General features: G+C 48.9%; 1 protein-coding gene across 11 annotated transcripts in view; it reads left to right on the top strand.

The window, feature by feature from the left end:
* APLP2 (amyloid beta precursor like protein 2) overlaps positions 1 to 17,429 on the top strand; it is a 78,723-nt gene that overhangs the window by 39,604 nt on the left and 21,690 nt on the right. For 6 of the 11 annotated variants that reach the window (XM_067039333.1, XM_067039336.1, XM_067039331.1 and 3 more), the window contains exons 4-10: positions 7,113 to 7,225; positions 8,009 to 8,232; positions 8,606 to 8,790; positions 13,376 to 13,506; positions 14,415 to 14,489; positions 15,730 to 15,888; positions 16,583 to 16,711. In XM_067039333.1, the coding sequence (XP_066895434.1) occupies positions 7,113 to 7,225; positions 8,009 to 8,232; positions 8,606 to 8,790; positions 13,376 to 13,506; positions 14,415 to 14,489; positions 15,730 to 15,888; positions 16,583 to 16,711 (1,016 nt within the window). Of the gene's footprint in view, positions 1 to 7,112; positions 7,226 to 8,008; positions 8,233 to 8,605; positions 8,791 to 10,118; positions 10,287 to 13,375; positions 13,507 to 14,414; positions 14,490 to 15,729; positions 15,889 to 16,582; positions 16,712 to 17,429 lie in introns of all 11 variants that reach the window. The other 5 variants (XM_059069760.2, XM_059069761.2, XM_067039330.1 and 2 more) reach the window with 1 other exon arrangement.

Genomic DNA, 17,429 nt, shown 5'->3' on the forward strand with positions numbered 1-17,429 from the left:
GTTGCAGTAAAGAGATGGTTATAGTGTGGTTACCTTCAGCCCTGAAACCCCCTTTAAGATATTACTGCCCAGCAAACCCAAAGCACAGGCAAGCCAGAGGGCAAGGAGATGGGAAGACAGGCTGTGTCTCATTGGTCAGGTACCCGTAGTAACTGGTTTGGTTGTTCCAGGGGCGTTACGGATGTCCTCAGACACGGCTTTTGTTTGCCATTGTTTTGCTAGCTTTAGGGGAAGGATGCCTCTTGATTAGCACTCTTGAAGGCTGTTTGAGAATGAATTTAGGTAACGGGTAGTGTTGGCATCAGGCCTGGTGTCTCGCTGTCTGTAGGCCTCTGTGCACCTGTCACTCAGTTCTGCCCTATTTTGAGAGCTTGCTAGACCACCCACCAGTGTGACTCTTTTCACCGATACTCAGTATATTTGGTGAGAAGTTATACTTCACCCTTGCCTCTCAAAATGAATCTTATATCTTACGTTATTACAAATTGCCTGTTTATCCGTAAGATTTTATCTAACTAAACAGGATGATCTGAGTGGGACAGAGTTGGTGAGCTGTGGAGAAGCAAAGCTGCTGGTATTTGGGGGGAAGGAGTTAGTCAGCATCTCTGACATTTATATAGAGACTGGCTCCTGCATCAAAAGAAGAGAGCCTTGTGAGCCCATGACTGTTTCTGTTGTTGGTAATTTCTGGAAGGAGATTTGAATGGGGAGTATTACTGTGGTGAAGACTGCCAGGAAGGGTCTTGTTCTCAGAAGCTTCGAGGTGGGGCCCGGAGTGAGCTTGGAGCTTACTTGTCCACTGCAGGTGTCTGTCCGCAAGTGGTCTTCTGCCTTTGAGTTCCTGACATCCCGTCAGCAGTTCACCCTGTTCCCGCTGTGGACCCTTGTGCAAGGTGTATGTTTCTGTCCATGACGATTGTTCAGGCTCTTTAACTTCTCACAGCCCTATTTACCTCCAAGACATCTGCTAAGGGTGGCTACCAGACCTCTCAAAAACTCACGTTGGGTGGTCAGGTTAATTTTCTTGGTTTTCTCTCATTACAGCAGGCTTTCTCCCCGCTGCTTACAGCTTCCAAGGACCCCGTAAATGACATGGTCTTCCTGTTTGCAACCAGAGAGTACTTTATTTTTTGTCTGCACTGTGCGGCTTGTGGGATTTTATTTCCCCGACCAGGGATGGAACCTGGGCCCTCGGCAGTGAGAGCACAGAGTCCTGACCACTGGACCTCCAGGGAAGACCCAACCACAGAGTACTTTTGCAGTAGGTTTATTTATACATATGAGTGTTGGTATCCAGGGGCTTCCCCAAGTGGGTGAGCAGCCTTTGTTACTTTGTAAGGAATTTTATCAACTCTGAAAAACGTCTAAGACCTGATGGCTGCCATGGCCCTGCTGGTGGGAGATGGTATGAAAGAAAAACAGTATCACTGAAGAGAAATCATACATGCAGCTTAAGTGAAAGCCCGTAGTTTAGATTTTGCTAAATTGCCGTGTTCATTGACCAGCTTATTGCCTTGAATAGCAAAAACAATATAGGTTTCCAGTGACTTAGGGAATTGCGGGCACTGTCTATTGTGCTCCAACGGATTAAATTGAGAATTGTTACAACCTTAGATAAACTTTTAAAGTGAGACCAAAGCATCTTCAGTGTTTTTCTGTAAAACAGAGTAATACTGATTTGCTTAGGTCAGTCTTTTTTCTAGAAATTTCTGATAATTGTTTGTATCAAAGGCAAAAAGTAGCAGTGAAATGACAGAACTGATGCTGGCATTGAAATGTGTTCCTCTTTTAATTGACATGTTTAAAAAGTTTTTGTTTTAAATAAAAGAAATTGGGAAAAAGGAAAGGAAAAACAATCCAGTTTCTGCACTCCATTAACCATATTAACATTTTGGTGTATCGACAAGACTTTTTTTCTTTGGATACACATGGAAATGTATGTACTTTTAAATCCTTTTTTTTTTTTTTTTTCCTAAATTGGATCATGCTAAATATGCTTTCCTGTTTAGTACTTTTTTAAAAAATTGGCATTTACTGAACATCTATTATGTGCCACTCTTAGGCATGCATACATCTTTTGAGTCTGTCTTTTTAAACAGATTTAACCTTAAGGAGTTAACCAGGCTTAAGGAGAGGTTAGGGATATCGGGTGTGTTCATTCCTTTGCTTATTTGTTAAATTATTAAACCATCATGGAAATGGAAATGTTTCCATGTTATATACAGATATTTAACCATGTTTCTTATAACCCCATGGTATTCCATTAAGTACCATTATTTAACTAATTGCCTATTGAGGAACATTTAGGTTGGTTCTGGTTTTGGTTTTTTTTGTTTTTTTTTTTGTTGTTGTTATACACGGGCCTCTCACTCTTGTGGCCTCTCCCATTGTGGAGCACACACTCCGGACGGGCAGGCGCAGCAGTCATGGCTCATGGGCCCAGCCGCTCCACGGCATGTGGGATCTTCCCGGACCGGGGCACAAACCCGTGTCCCCTGCATCGGCAGGCGGACTCTCAACCACTGCGCCATCAGGGAAGCCCCCATTTTTGTTTTCTAATAAATTTATTTATTTTATTTTTGGCTGTGTTGTCTTCGTTGCTGCAAGCGGCCTTTCTCTAGTTGTGGTGAGTGGGCTTCTTATTGTGGTGGCTTCTCTTGTTACGGAGCATGGGCTCTAGATGCACAGGCTTCAGTAGTTGTGGCTCATGGGCTCTAGAGCACAGCTCAGTAGTTGTGGCGCACGGGCTTAGTTGCTCCGTGGTATGTGGGATCTTCCTGACCAGGGCTCGAATCCGTGTCCCCTGCATTGGCAGACGTATTCTTAACCACTGTGCTACCAGGAAAGTCCTGGTTCCTTTTTTTTTTTTTTTTTTTTTTGATGTTAACAATTCTGTAATGAATATCTTTGTTCACTTTCTTAATTACTTCCTAAGAGTACGGTTTTAGAATTGGAATTGTTGAATCAAGGAGTGCTATTCTGTTTTAAATCAGTGGCGTTAGTTCTTTTTTGGTTTTCAGAGGTCAGACAGATCAACTTAATCATGATTCCATAGCAGAGGATTGATGGCGTTTAATCTTACAATTTAGCATGGAGTTAATTATTAAATTCCTTGCATTAAAATTTTAAACTCAATTTCGAGATATTTCAAGCATGATGGTCACTCGTGTACTCACTGTCCTGATTTAAGTTCTTCCCCGTTTTGCCGTATTTGCTTAATCTCCATCTTATTTTTTAATTAAGGGATTAAATGTCCCAGAGTCTCATCCTTACATCCCTTCCCTCCCTCCCTACCCTGGAGGTCACTGCTACCCCACTGTCAGGGTGTATCATTCCCATGCCTGTTTTTAATACTTTTGCTACATACGAATGTGTCTATAAACAATTTGTTTTTATGTTTTTGTTTTTTTGTTTTTTTTATGGTACGCGGGCCTCTCACTGTTGTGGCCTCTCCCGTTGCGGAGCACAGGCTCCGGACGCGCAGGCTCAGCGGCCGTGGCTCATGGGCCCAGCCGCTCCGCGGCATGTGGGATCCTCCCGGACCAGGGCACGAACCCGCATCCCCTGCATCGGCAGGCGGATTCTCAACCACTGCACCACCAGGGAAGCCCTGTTTTTATGTTTTAAAACGGACATTAATGATGTCATACTGCACTTGACCTTTTATAACTTGCTTTTTTACTTTATATCATTTTGGGGTTTATCTAAGGTGTAATATAAGCAGATTTACTTAATGCTTTTTTTTTTTTTTTTTTGCGGTACGCGGGCCTCGCACTGTTGTGGCCTCTCCCATTGCGGAGCACAGGCTCCGGACGCTCAGGCTCAGCGGCCGCAGCTCACGGGCCCAGCCGCTCTGCGGCATGTGGGTTCTTCCCAGACCGGGGCACGAACCCATGTCCCCCGCATCTGCAGGCGGACTCTCAACCACTGCGCCACCAGGGAAGCCCTACTTAATGCATTTTTAACTAAAATGAAATGGTATGTCGTACTCCACTATGTTTTTAAAACCCAGTTTGGTTATAGTTTCTATAGAATACATATAGTAGTGAAATTACTGTCTAAACTTTTTCTCTGATGTTGCAGTTGTACGTATAAAATTGAGGTTTTACAAATTAAAGGATATGAACTGTTGCCTAACTATAGATTTCTTGATAACTGTGGTTGTATAGTTTGTATAAAACTAGTTACTCCGGACTTGAAACTAACAGCATTAACATCAGTCATTAGAGCTAACACTTAAATAATGCTTAGTGCTTACTATGTACCAGATTCTGCTCTAAGCTTTTCCCGTGTTGTACACATTACATCCGGCCTCACAGCAGCAAGATAAAGAAACTGAGGCACAGAAAGTTTGAGTAACTCGCCCAAGACCTCTCTGCTAGTAGCAGTGGTGCTGAGATTAAACCCTGGCATTTAGCCCTGTATACACTGCCTCTTAAGTGTACTCTTTTGTTGCTTTTTTGTCATCAATTAACAAATATAGGGAGTTCCCTGGTGGCCTAGTGGTTAGGATTCTGGGCTTTCACTGCCGAGGCCTGGGTTCAATCCCTGGTCGGGGAACCGAGATCCCTTAAGCCAGGAGGTGCGGACAAAACAAAAACAGAAAACATATATATATAAAGATTGCTTGGTCCATACAGTCACCATCAACAGTGTGAGCTGGTGGTTGGATGTCAGAATTTCAGTGATCTCTACTTAGACTGAGCATCGGGGTGCTTCTGATGGAGGCGAATCCTAGTTTACCCTTGGGCTTTGCTTTTTAAGCGTTGATTTTAAGCCTGGTTGATGGGTAAAGTTTGTCTCTACCTCCCCAGAGCCTGTGGGGCCCTCGAGGGCAGCACCGTGTCTGACTAACCGTTGTACTTCTGCATTAGTGTCAACTTGAGCTATCTGGCCCCAGAAGTCCCTGCGCTAACGGCAGAGTGAAACCTCACTGCCCTGCGGGAGGCTGTCTCGACATGCGGTGGCTGCCTGTGATGGCGGGAGCACATCTCCTCCTCACAGCAGATCAGGGACTGCCCTTTGCCTCCGCACGGGCAGCGGAAGGACAGGCTCCTCGGGCCCGGAGACCGAGGCCTGAGCTGCAGTGGCTGAGGAGCGGGTCTGCACGTATAGACTTCCCTCTAGTTCAAGTCTTCAGACCTTTTTTTTTTTTTTGGCTGTGCCACTTGGCTTGGGGGATCTTAGTTCCCCGACCGGGAGTTGAACCCAGGCCCCGGCAGTGAAAGCGCCGAGGCCTAACCGCCGGACTGCCAGGGAACTCCCCCTAAGACCTTTCTTAGGCCAGATTACGTTCTTCTTAGACTTTCCTTTTTCTTTCTTTTTTTTTTTTTTTTTTTTAAACCTCAGAGGTTAGCCTGCCTGCTTCCTTTTCCCTCCCCTACCTATTGTGTCTCTCCTGAGCTAAGTACCACCTTGGTTTTCTTGCACTCGGACCCTCAGTAGAGCATGTTGGTGATGCATCAGAAGCGCCTGGGATGCTTGTTCAGTGCAGGTCACTGAGTCCCAAATTAGACCTATTGAACCAGGTTCTCTGGGTGATGAGCCAGTGATTACGTTTTTAGCTTTTTATTATGGAAGTCACAAACATACCCAAACACAGAGAAGATAATCGCATTAAGCCTCATGTGCTGTGTAACAGTTCATGAACCACTCACTCACTCTGTGGCCGATCCGGCCTATACCCCTCGTTATTTGGAAACAAATCACGGGTACCGTTTTTTTTTTTCCTGTAAATATTTCAGCATGTATTTCTAAGAGATAAGGACTCTCTTTTCTAAGCAGCTATGTGTATTTTTCCGCCAGCTTTTTATTTTTGAAAGGTTTTAGACCTATAAAAACTGCAGTAGTGAATACTGTGTACCTGTTACCTAGGATTCCCAGTTTCCCTTATCCACCTCACTGTGTGTATTGAGTGTGTCTTACTTACTTTTCATTGTGAGGCCATTTGAAAGTGAGTTGGGACATTAAGATAGTTCACCTCCAAGTAGTTTTCAGCTTGTTTCTCTTAAGAGCAAAGGGCATTCTCCTGTATGACCGTGATACAGCGATCACACATGGGGCAGTTGGCCTAAATGTTCAAATAATGTCCTTTACAGCTTCCTTTTAAAAAGGATCATACATTATATTTAATCTAGGCAGTTCCTCAGTGTTTTCTTTTGAATCTTTTATTTATTTTATTTTATGTTACTTTATTTTTTTGGTGGCATGTGAGATCTTAGTTCCCTGACTAGGGATTGAACCCGTGCCCCCTGCACTGGAAGTGCAGAGTCTTAACCGCTGGACCACAGGGAAGTCCCTGACTATTTTATGACAATAATATCTTTTAAGAGTCTGGGTCATTTGTTTAACACTATCTCTGAATTTGAATTTGTCGTATTGTTTTGTACGATTAGAGTCAAATGACATATTTCGGCAGAAAGACTGTGTAGGTGATCTGTTCTCAGAACATCACTTAAGTCAGCTTGTCCGTTATTGCTATAACCCAGTTAAAGTAGTGTCTGCCAGACCTTCCCACTACAAAGACACCTCTTCCCCTTCATAATTAACCCTTCACTGATGATCTGTACCTGGATCAGTTATCGCAGTGGTGGTTTGCCTTAGAGCTAGGTGTCTGTAGGTCCACAAAGGGCTGAAGTGAGATTCACCTGTTCTTTAGGAGAACACCCAGTCTTAGTTTCCTGGGCGTTTTGTTATTGGAAGTGATGTGGGCAGAAATAGAAGTAAGAGGCTAGGAATGTTGTCCATGTGAAGCCAGGGATGGTGGGGAGTAGCTGTGTGTGTTTGAGGTCGTGCACGGGAGTCCTCTTGCTGTTTCCCCCGTAGGGTGCTGTTGTAGCCCTGCACCAGAAGTTAAGGGATTGAGGTCAGGAAGGAGTGAGGAAGTCCTGGGCTTCGTGGTTGTAACAGAGTGTCGAGCCCTTGTGGCTGCTGGCCTGGAGCTGAAACACCCATCTGGCTTTGGAAGATGAGGCGCATGTCAGCTTATATGCATTAGAGACTCTGCTCCTGTCTGTGCGTGACTGCGTGGCCGTCACCGTAGCCTGCAGTCACGGTTGTTTTCACCTTGAATCATGGTCAGATTTGCTTCTGACAAAGCTGCTCTTTTCCAGTGGGCGAGTTTGTAAGTGATGTTCTGCTAGTTCCAGAAAAGTGCCAGTTTTTCCACAAGGAGCGGATGGAAGTGTGCGAGAATCACCAGCGCTGGCATACTGTGGTCAAAGAGGTAAAGGAGTGGATGGAAAAAGTCGAGGGTGGTTTTTCAGTAAAGTAGTATTTTTTTTCTCGACACCTTACCGTAATTTTAAATTAATTTTCTTTCCCTTTATCTCATCAAAGCTTGCAATTACTTGCATCTTTTAAATTAAAACTATTTGGGAGAAGAACAGATGTTTTTGTAAGGAAGTACAGTATTAACAGTTCAGCCCCTGAAGTCAAGGACATGAAAAAGATCGTTAAGTAAGGATTCTGTCGGCAGGGCCCCCAGTAAGGCCACCCAGACCCTAAGGCGTGTGTGGAAATAGCCAGTTATAGAAAATCTGTGTCTGGACATGCATGCTGACAGGTTTAGATATCATTTCATTCTTCCCATGGGGAGAATGACCCTTTCTTAGCTTGTCCTCTGGGTTAAGTTGGTTTTCCAGCCAGTTGCCTTTCTTTTGTCTAGTTCTGAAGTAATTCTGAATTCCTCACCAATTAGGAATGTATGTTACCATTGACCACCATTGACCAGCGTCGATAATTACTAAAAGAAACCTCCGTTCCTTAATTTTATTCCAACTTCGGGCTTTCATTGGTTTTAGCCCAGATGATGTTTCCCCATTGCAAATTAAGCAAAATTTGTAAATCTTAACATAGTAGGGTCGCAACTTTTTGGCCAGAAATTTATGAGTCTGTGAGAGAGGCTCACGTTGCGATCGGGTAAGGGTTTCTTTTGGATGAAGCTAGGGATCGGGGGTCTCCGACCCCACTTGCTGTGCTCTGATGTTGGTCTGTGGGTCTCCCTCAGGCCTGCCTCACTCAGGGGATGGCCCTGTACAGCTACGGCATGCTGCTCCCCTGCGGGGTGGACCAGTTCCACGGCACCGAGTATGTGTGCTGCCCTCAGACAAAGACTGTTGAATCTGCCGTGTCAAAAGAAGAGGAGGAGGAGGAGGAGGAGGAGGAGGAGGAGGAAGAGGAAGAGGAAGAAGACGAGGAGGAAGAAGAGGAAGACTATGATATTTATAAAAGGTAACCTCCTGTCCTGAGCCTTGCGGATGGCCGTGGCTGCCGGCCCCTGGCTTCCGGGTGAGGCGGGCGTTGCCCGTTCCTGCCAGATCTGGGCCAGCACGTCTCACTGGGGCCGTGGCTGAGCCTAGGCACGTCAGTGGCCTTCAGCTGCGTGTCCCGGCCACGTGCCTTTCTGCAGGTTAGCCCAGTGCCTGCTGCCTGGCGGTCCCCTTCCGCCGAGGTGGCTGGGCCGAGGGCTTTAGCGGCACAGCTCACCAGGGGCCGAGCTTCTTTCCTGCCTCTGTCTTTGTGTTTCAGAACCGGGAAGGGACTCGTTGTTGTACCCGGTGCATAGCCATTGGCATTAACCTTCCTTTTTTATTGTGACCTTTAGTGAATTTCCTACCGAAGCAGATTTGGAAGACTTCACAGAAGCAGCTGTGGACGAGGATGAGGAAGATGAGGAGGACGTGGTGGAAGATCGCGATTACTACTACGACACCTTCAAGGGAGACCGCCCGACGGAGCCCAGCAGCGACGGGACCGCTGCAGAGGAGGAGGCCTCTCGCGGCGCCATAGGTAACCCCATGGGGAGCCGCCACGGCTGTAAAATCCACCGGGCAGTCATTTACTTAGAGTTGGTTAATATTCTTTAATTTGCCTAGAGACGTGCTTTCCTCACAGGTAAGTCACAGGGGGGTGGCCTCATGCCCCGAAGGTGAGGTCAGCTCTGGGCACCGCAGGGTCTGGCAGTTGACAGATTTCAATCAGGAAACTAAGCTTTGCATCGTAAGGACTTGACTAGAGAATTAGAGAGACCACGTGGTCTGCCCTTGGGCAAGATTCTTCCACATTCAGCCGGAAATGGTCTGTCCTGAGGGGGATCGCCTTCCTCAGTGACTGCTAAAGCCCCAGCCTTTCTCGGAGTGGAAGTCACTTCCTTGGTTTCCTCTCCTGAGTGTGTTCCCGTGTGTAGGCTGCCCTGTTTGTCCATCAGAAAGAGGTTTGCAGCTGGGCGGGTGGAATTTGACGGCCTCCTGGTAAGGGATCAGCAGTGTTTTCATTTCACCGTTAAAAAAACAAACGTCGGGCTTCCCTGGTGGCGCAGTGGTTGAGAATCCGCCTGCCGATGCAGGAGACGCGGGTTCGTGCCCTGGTCCGGGAGGATCCCACATGCCGCGGAGCAACTGAGCCCGTGGGCCATGGCCGCTGGGCCTGTGCGTCCGGAGCCTGTGCTCCGCAACGGGAGGGGCCGCAACAGTGAGAGGCCCGCGTACCGCAAAAAAAAAAAAAAAAAAAAAAAAAACAAACGTTGTGGCAGTTCTAGACCATTTTATGTGCAGCCTCCTGCTGACGGTATATTCGAAACCAGTTAAGATCTGAAGAATTATTCAGGATTCAGCCAGGAGCAGATGACTTAATGAGTCTAGAAGTTTTTGAATCACCCCGGAGAACATAAAACGTACACTCGTCCTTCCCAGGGGCCTAAGTAGTGTTTACGACGGTTGCCGCCACAGAAGCAGCCTCTGCACCTGCGCTGTCTCCTTCTGCTCTTGACACCCCCGAGACAGCCAAACCAGCAGCTGTCCCCACTTCCCAGATCAGAAACGTGAGGCTCCTCCATGTCAGCCCTGCCCCGCTCTAGACTCCAGACAGTGCAGAAAGCGCCAGTCCATATCCTCAGGGCCTAAGGGTCTCTCTTGAATCAGGAAGGAAAACAACCACATCCTCTGGGTTGGCTGGCAGGAGCTGGCAACTTCGTCAGCCTGGGCGCCAGGTGCTGCCCCATCTTGGCCTTCGCTAATGTTAAGCGTCGCCTGGTCCCTCTGCCCTTGCTGGTCTGCAGCTCTGTGAACCCCTGGGGCTGCTGCCCGGCCCCTGCTGACATTCTGACCGTTTCCACACAGCTGTCTGCTCCCAGGAGGCGCTGACGGGGCCCTGCCGGGCCGTGATGCCCCGGTGGTACTTCGACCTCTCCAAGGGGAAGTGCGTGCGCTTTATATATGGCGGCTGCGGCGGCAACAGGAACAATTTTGAGTCTGAGGAGTATTGTATGGCTGTGTGTAAAGTGATGAGTAAGTCCCGCCGCCCTGGCTGTGCAGCTCCGTCCCGTCCAGCGTTCTGTCCCCCGGTGTCCTCGTGACCACGTCTGCGTGGTGCTCCCTGCCCACTCGGTGTTCGCTGTTGGTCGTCTGCTCTTCTCTCTGTGCTTTCTAGATCGAGCTTTGCTTTCCTGTCGGCAGTTGTCAGCTCAGTTTTCCGTGTCCTGTGCTTGCTGTGGGCCCGTGGAGGTGGAGGTGGAGGTGGTGGTGGTGGTGGTGGTGGACGTGATGGTGGAGGTGGTGAAGGTGGTGGAGGTGATGGTGGTGATGGAGGTGATGGAGGTGGTGGTGGAGGTGATGGTGGAGGTGATGGTGATGGTGGAGGTGATGGTGGAGGTGATGGAGGTGGTGGTGGAGGTGATGGTGGAGGTGGTGGTGGAGGTGATGGTGATGGTGGAGGTGATGGTGGTGGAGGTGATGATGGTGATGGTGGAAGTGATGGTGGTGATGGAGGTGGTGACAGCGGTGATAATGGCAGCAGTGATGGCGGAGGAGGTGGCGCTCCCTCCCTGCCACAGGGGAGAGCCCGGGGCCTGCCCTTTCTCATCCGGAGCCTCCGTGTTGGTTGGGTTGGGAAGGCAGCCCTGCCCTCTTCTGTCCGAGGCTGAAACGCACGAAGGACAAGCGGACGGGTCGTGAGTTCTGCACATCTTGTGTCCAGGCTTTTATCTCTCACTCTTGTCTTGAACGGCCCTGTGCCAACCCCCCATGATGCACACTGGCCAAGGGGGGGTCACCCGCTCTCCAAAGAGGTGACAATAAGGACACTTCAGGGAGCCGAGAACATTGGAACATCTTGCTCTGTGCACTCCAGGGAGCGTGCTCTGCAGCCAAGTGGTGGTGACTCTGTTTTCCCAGTATTCTGGCAGCGCTGGATCAGGCAGAGCTTTAGGAGGTTTAGTTTATGTGTTCTTTGGTCACAAAGAAATTCAGAGTTCAGTTGAGTCAGGTTTACTTAGATGTCGGTAGGTTGCCTTTCTTCATAGTTCCCCCTTTTCCTGTTTGAGACCCTCTTTCTGGTCTTGAGCACTTCTGACCCGTGTGTAGGAAAACCCTCTAGGCAGACCCTTCTTCATTCTGATTCTGGAATTCATTAGAATAATGAGCTGCTGCCCTTCCTGGTATTTGCTCTAAAGATTTTTGGCTGTAGCTTCTGACGGTTTTTCGTTCACATGCCATCTTGTTCTACCCTCTTTCCTTCCGCCACCAAAAGATTGTTTACATCTTAATATGATACGGTTTACTTTCAGTGCTTCCACTCGCATCTGTTGCTTTGTGAACTTGTTGTTTGAAATGATTGAAAAGATGAGAAAACAAATGAGCCCTTAGGCAACATTGGTGGCAGAAACTTTTTTATTTAGGAAAGATGGAGACAGAAATTATTGTGATACTTCCTGCTTTGTAAAACTTCTTAAACTAAGGGGCAACAAAACGCTGTTTGGGGTCAAAGCCTGAGGAATCTGGGTCGTTAAAGATCGTTAAACTTGCTCCTGTGGGCACGTTTGCTTCCCTCCTCGAAGGGGACTGAGGTCTGCTCATTTCCGGCTTCCTGAGCTGGTCGCTTGCACACAGAGGGATGTGGTTCTAGGTTCGGGCCCATCGTGTGTTCAGAACCAAACCTCCAGACCTGCTGCTCCTTTGCCCTCTCGTTCCGGCGGGGGGCGGGGGTGGGGTGGGGCCGGGGCGGAGGCAGCTTGCGCTTGTGTTACCTTCATCCGGCCCGGCGATATGAACCAAAGACTCTGTCTCCAACACGTAAGCCTTTAAGCTGCGGACATGTGCCGCCAATGGCGACGTGTTTGTTGGCACAAGTGGACTTCGGTGCTTTGAGATTCTCCTGGCTGAGCTTTTGGGTATTGTGGGGAATGTGGTTTCATATTCTGATTTAGTTATAGTCTGAAAATTGGCTGTTGAGATCCTATTTAAGTTAACGTAGGAACCAGATGTTCTTGACAAGACTTAAGCCGTAGCTTCTAGGGTTAAAACTCAGTAAAAGGGGGTGAGTGAAGACGCCCCGATGGAAGGGCTGCGGGGTGGCTGACTTACTTGCGGTCACACTCACCAGGTGCACAGCTGGTCTCATGCCGTGTTAAAGTTACGGCAGTTCTGGAAACTGGGAGAATTTGGTTTTGAATTAAAATTCGTGGAACTTGGCCTTTGCGCTCCAGGTGGCTCTCAAGTGTGTCCCGATGGAGCAAGTTGTGTGAGCAGGTTGCCTGACATTCCTCCTTGGCCTGGGAAATCCCCAGTGAATTGGGGTAATGAGAGTTTCCACAGGTATTTCTTAACAGGCAGACCTGTCATCTCAACCCTTCCTGGATGAGGATAAGCGCCTTTGTGCAGATGCACGTCTACCTGGGGCTGGTAGGAACTCAGGAACTTAGACTAGGGCGGAGTGTTCTAACGGGTTTGTTCCCTGGGTGGTGGCCTGGTGGGGCCAGTGAGTGCCACGGATAGAAAAGCCCAAAGCACCTTCACACTCGTGGTAAGGCCTTGTCCAGTACATTGCCCCTGCTGTGGGGCCGGGGCCGAAAGACCTCCAGTGGAACTGAAAACTAAGCAGCTGGAGCCGGAGCATTTGGACTTTCTCTGCCCAGTCTGTGTGCAAAGAGCAGTCAGTTGCATCAGTTGCCCAAAGTGAGTTGTGACCTAAAAATAGCCAGAGAAAAAGAGGAGACCTGAGCCCCACGGTGCCTTTGCACGTCTGACTTCAGCCCTGTCTCTGGTCAGATGCTCGCAATAGGGTAGTTTCTTGTTTAGATTTTAAGGTTTCAAGAACTGAGGGAAGGCATAGAGGTGGTTTCCTTTTCTGCCCCTGAAGTCCTAAATAGATGCCTCACTGGTCCTGAAGGTACGGGGGGAGTGCGGACAGGCCTGGTGGCTGGATGTTGGCTAAGGAAGGTGGAGCGCAGTCCCAGCAGGTGGACGCACCCCGCCCTTGAGCGCGGCGCCGGACACGCCGGTCCCGTCTGCAGGCCTGGCCAGCCTTTGTTCGCTCAGCATCGTGCGACTTCCGCGTGGGGCTGACCCCTGGAGAGAACCCTCTGGTCACTTTGTTTCAGTTCCCCCGACTCCACTGCCAACCAACGATGTCGACGTGTATTTCGAGACCTCTGCAGATGACAATGAGCACGCGCGCTTCCAGAAGGCCAAGGAGCAGCTGGAAATCCGGCACCGAAACCGGATGGACCGGGTAAACCTCGGGATCCCTTACCTCCGTGCCGTCAGGCAGCAGCTCACTTGGGGTTCGCGGTTGAAGCAACGGGATGCCACCTCCCCAGGTTGTTGCGCTATCACCGAGTTAGGACAGGTGAGGTGCAGCAGGCCCGCCTTCTGGGCGGAGCCAGTCCCCCTCCCTGTCTCCATGACGATGGAGTCATCCTCTGAGTGCTTATCTGCTCCAGACTCTGCCAAGGAACACTTCCTATAAACGTTATGTTCTGCTGCTTTTTCTTTGCCATGAACTAGCTTTTTAAATTTTTTTATTTTTTAATTTATTTTTTATTTATTTATTTATTTTTTTTTTAAATTTTTTTTTTATTTTGAAGAAGGAAACTTTATATCAATACTGTGAGTAGAAAGCTAGTATCATTTACCATTAGAACAAGGTAACTAGAAAAATATATTGGATCGAAGCAAACGGTGTTAAAACATTCCAGCTAGATACTGTTGCCTGCGGAGTTTGAGGGATGCTTGCTTTTCCTTCAAGGAGTTATAAGTGCCAGAGCAACAGAGCACCACAGAGTGCAACTTTCTCCTAGACTTACTTGGAAAGGTTGAAAAAAAGATTGAAAAGGGAATTTTTTGCTAGGTCTGGGTACCAACTAAAATCCCACACATCCCCTATGGTGGGCTTGTATGCTGGGAAATGCTTGTTACTCTGTTTTATCCACATCAGTTCTAAGAAGTAGGTACGAGAGCTGACACCCTGCATCTTCTGAGGCAGCAGTTCTGGGACAAACCCTGAGCTCATGAGTTTGTGGGATGTGATTTCCCTGTGCACTTTTCCACATTACACTCAAGGCTTGGCAGTATTTTTAGGAAATGGGGGAATTGTTTCAGAGATTATTCAGGTTATAGTGGCTTTGACCTTTGTTCCAGGTGAAGAAGGAATGGGAAGAGGCTGAACTTCAAGCCAAGAACCTCCCCAAAGCAGAGAGGCAGACTCTCATTCAGGTGAGACGTGTCCTCCAGAGAGGGGTTCCCAGGCTGACCCTTTGGAGCATAGCATGGTCGGAGCCAGAGTCCCCACAAGTTAGAGTTTGACACCCCCTTTTGGTTGAGCGCTTATGTTACGAGGAAATTTTCACTGGCCTGCTTTGTTTCTCACCTACCAACTGGCGTTCTCTAGAATTGCTCACCTACGGTGGAGCAGAGCACGCCTCACTCGCGCCTGGAGGTGACCTTAGCTCGGCCGCGTTTATTCTGCTTTCCTGGCAAAAGTCCTCGGGCATCTTCCTTCGTAGGCTGTGCCTTGTTTTCCGGCAGTATTAAGAATGTAATCAGACTCACAGCAGCTGCCTCCCTTTGGCTAGAGGAGGTTGTTGACAGGAATTTTTACAAGACTGATTTGGGATTCATAAACCTAGTTACATCTGAAGTCAGCTTGTGTTTATGTTTAGCTGAAATCTCTCTTCTCATGATGTTGATATTTTATCGGCTCACCTTTGCTTTTTTATCAGTAACCTAGAAAATCCGCAAATGTTAATTTCCACACAGCCAGTGCACCCTATGCAGGGAGCTTTAGCTCGCTCGGCAGCCTTAAACCTGCCTGCAGACCTGGCCAGGCACCCTGCAGGGAGCTCGCCCTTCGGGATTTGGTGTGAATGGCTCAGCCTCACCTGCCACAGGACAGGACTGTGGTTTGGGGCGCCTTGCTGCGGTGTGGGAAGGACGGCCTTCCTTTCCTTGCGGTGCACGCGGAGAGGCCAGGCCTGGGCTTGCGTGCTAGGGATTTCAGTTAGGGAGGTGCTGAGGAGCCCGTCCCATGCCCAGACATACGTGCTCTCGTTAGACGGGGAGGTACAGTCAGCCCTTGAACCACAGGGGTTTGAATTGCATGGGTCCCCCTACACGCAGATTGTTTTCAATGGTAAAGGCCAGAGCACCGCACGTGGGTGGTTGGCTGAATCCGTGGATGCGGAACCGCGTGCATAGAGGCCCGACTGTAAGTTACACTGGGATCTTAGACCGCGGAGAGCATCGGTGCGCTTAACCCCTGCGATGTTCCAGGGTCACCTGTAAGTGTCCAGAAGGAAGTCCGAGGAGGTGTTCTACGACCTCACCCCTGCTCTGCTCGACTCTGTGCCGCTTGCAGGGGCGCTGGGCGCGGAGAGGCACAGGGTGGGGTCTGACGCCGCGTGCGTAGATGCCCGCAGGTGTGTGAACTCGACGTGGTTCCTGCTTTATGGTTTAGCACTTCCAAGCCATGGTGAAGGCCCTGGAGAAGGAGGCGGCCAGCGAGAAGCAGCAGCTGGTGGAGACGCACCTGGCGCGGGTGGAGGCCACGCTCAACGACCGCCGCCGGGTGGCGCTGGAGAACTACCTGGCGGCCCTGCAGTCCGACCCTCCGCGGGTGAGAATCGCTGAAGGAGCGTGTGTAGAACCGGTGTGGGCTCACATTGTGCTTGAGGGCCCGTGGGCCTCCAGTGGTGTGGACGCGGCTTCCGCTGGAAAAGCAGGACACCCCGGGCTGTTAGTTGGTAGCTCCCCAGTTATTGCGTTTTTATAGTAGCCTTACTTTCAAAGAATAAAAACATGTCTTCCATGGACAAGGGCTTTTGAACCAGTTCTATTCTAAATAAGATGACAAGTCAATTTATATCGCAGCTCTTAATCTGCCAGTGGTGTCAGACTTTATCCCTCAGTTCTAACTTGCCTTGCTCTGGGGGATGGAGAGGATTGAAAAGGAGGGTATTTGCAGCCTCCTTAAGCAAGTAAAGTCTTCTGGGTGACACAGGTCACCCTGTGCTTGTAATTATGGTGGCAGGCGCCGAGCTCAGGAAAGGGGACAGACAGATTGGAGGACGGTGGGCTAGAGATTTGGGAAAATGCTGTCTGTTGAGGAGCCACTATAACTGTGGAATTAACTTTTGCTACTTAGAAGGGTAGCTTCTTGTTACTTGGTAACTGAAAGCTCTTAAAGGTACAGCTTTCATTCCTGGGCCTCGCGGAGGCTGACTTTCTTAGTGAGTTTTTAAAGCTTCGTTTTCCTGCCTGTTTTCAGTTCCCTAGTCTCTGGACGTGAAAACCACTGTTCTCTCTTGTAGCCCCATCGCATTCTCCAAGCCTTGCGGCGCTACGTCCGTGCCGAGAACAAAGATCGCCTCCACACCATCCGTCATTACCAGCACGTGCTGGCTGTCGACCCCGAAAAGGCGGCCCAGATGAAGTCCCAGGTACACCAGGCAGCGGAGAAACCGCTCTGACCGGTGGTCGGGCAGCACGGGTGGTCGTGCTTGCTGTTAGTCCTCAGGAAATGATTTTGGATTTCCAAAGACAGTAGGTAAAAGAGTTGGTTTTTGCAAAGGTACTATTTAAAAAATATCTCTTACGTACTTTTTTTTTTTTTTTTTTTTTTTTTTTTTTGCGGTACGCGGGCCTCTCACTGTTGCGGCCCCTCCTGTCGTGGAGCGCAGGCTCCGGACGCGCAGGCTCAGCGGCCATGGCTCACGGGCCCAGCCGCTCCGCGGCACGTAGGATCTTCCCGGACCGGGGCACGAACCCGTGTCCCCTGCACCGGCAGGTGGACTCTCGACCACTGCGCCACCAGGGAAGCCCGGTGGTTTGTTTTTGTTTTTTTTTTCTCCATACTTTTTAATATTAAGTATGTCCTACTTAAACTGTTCTTGAAGGTTTAGGAATGCATGATTATATTGAAGAGATCATTTTTATATCAGTTTACTTCTGGCTGAGGGTCCCACCAGAATTAATATTTGAAATCTCTTTCTAGGCAAGTATATCAAGCACATCTTAAAAATTGGTCTCTTTTGTGCAGTGTAGTTTGTGTTTAGACACTTTACATCCCTGGGTTTTGTCCCCTGCTGCGTCCTAGTGGTCTCTGCAGTCATCTATAGAGGTTTGTTTCTGGACCTACTTTTCTAATTTTCGTTTTGA

This window comes from Kogia breviceps, chromosome 7 (genome assembly GCF_026419965.1).
Source record: "Kogia breviceps isolate mKogBre1 chromosome 7, mKogBre1 haplotype 1, whole genome shotgun sequence".
Taxonomy (NCBI): Eukaryota; Metazoa; Chordata; class Mammalia; order Artiodactyla; family Physeteridae; genus Kogia; species Kogia breviceps.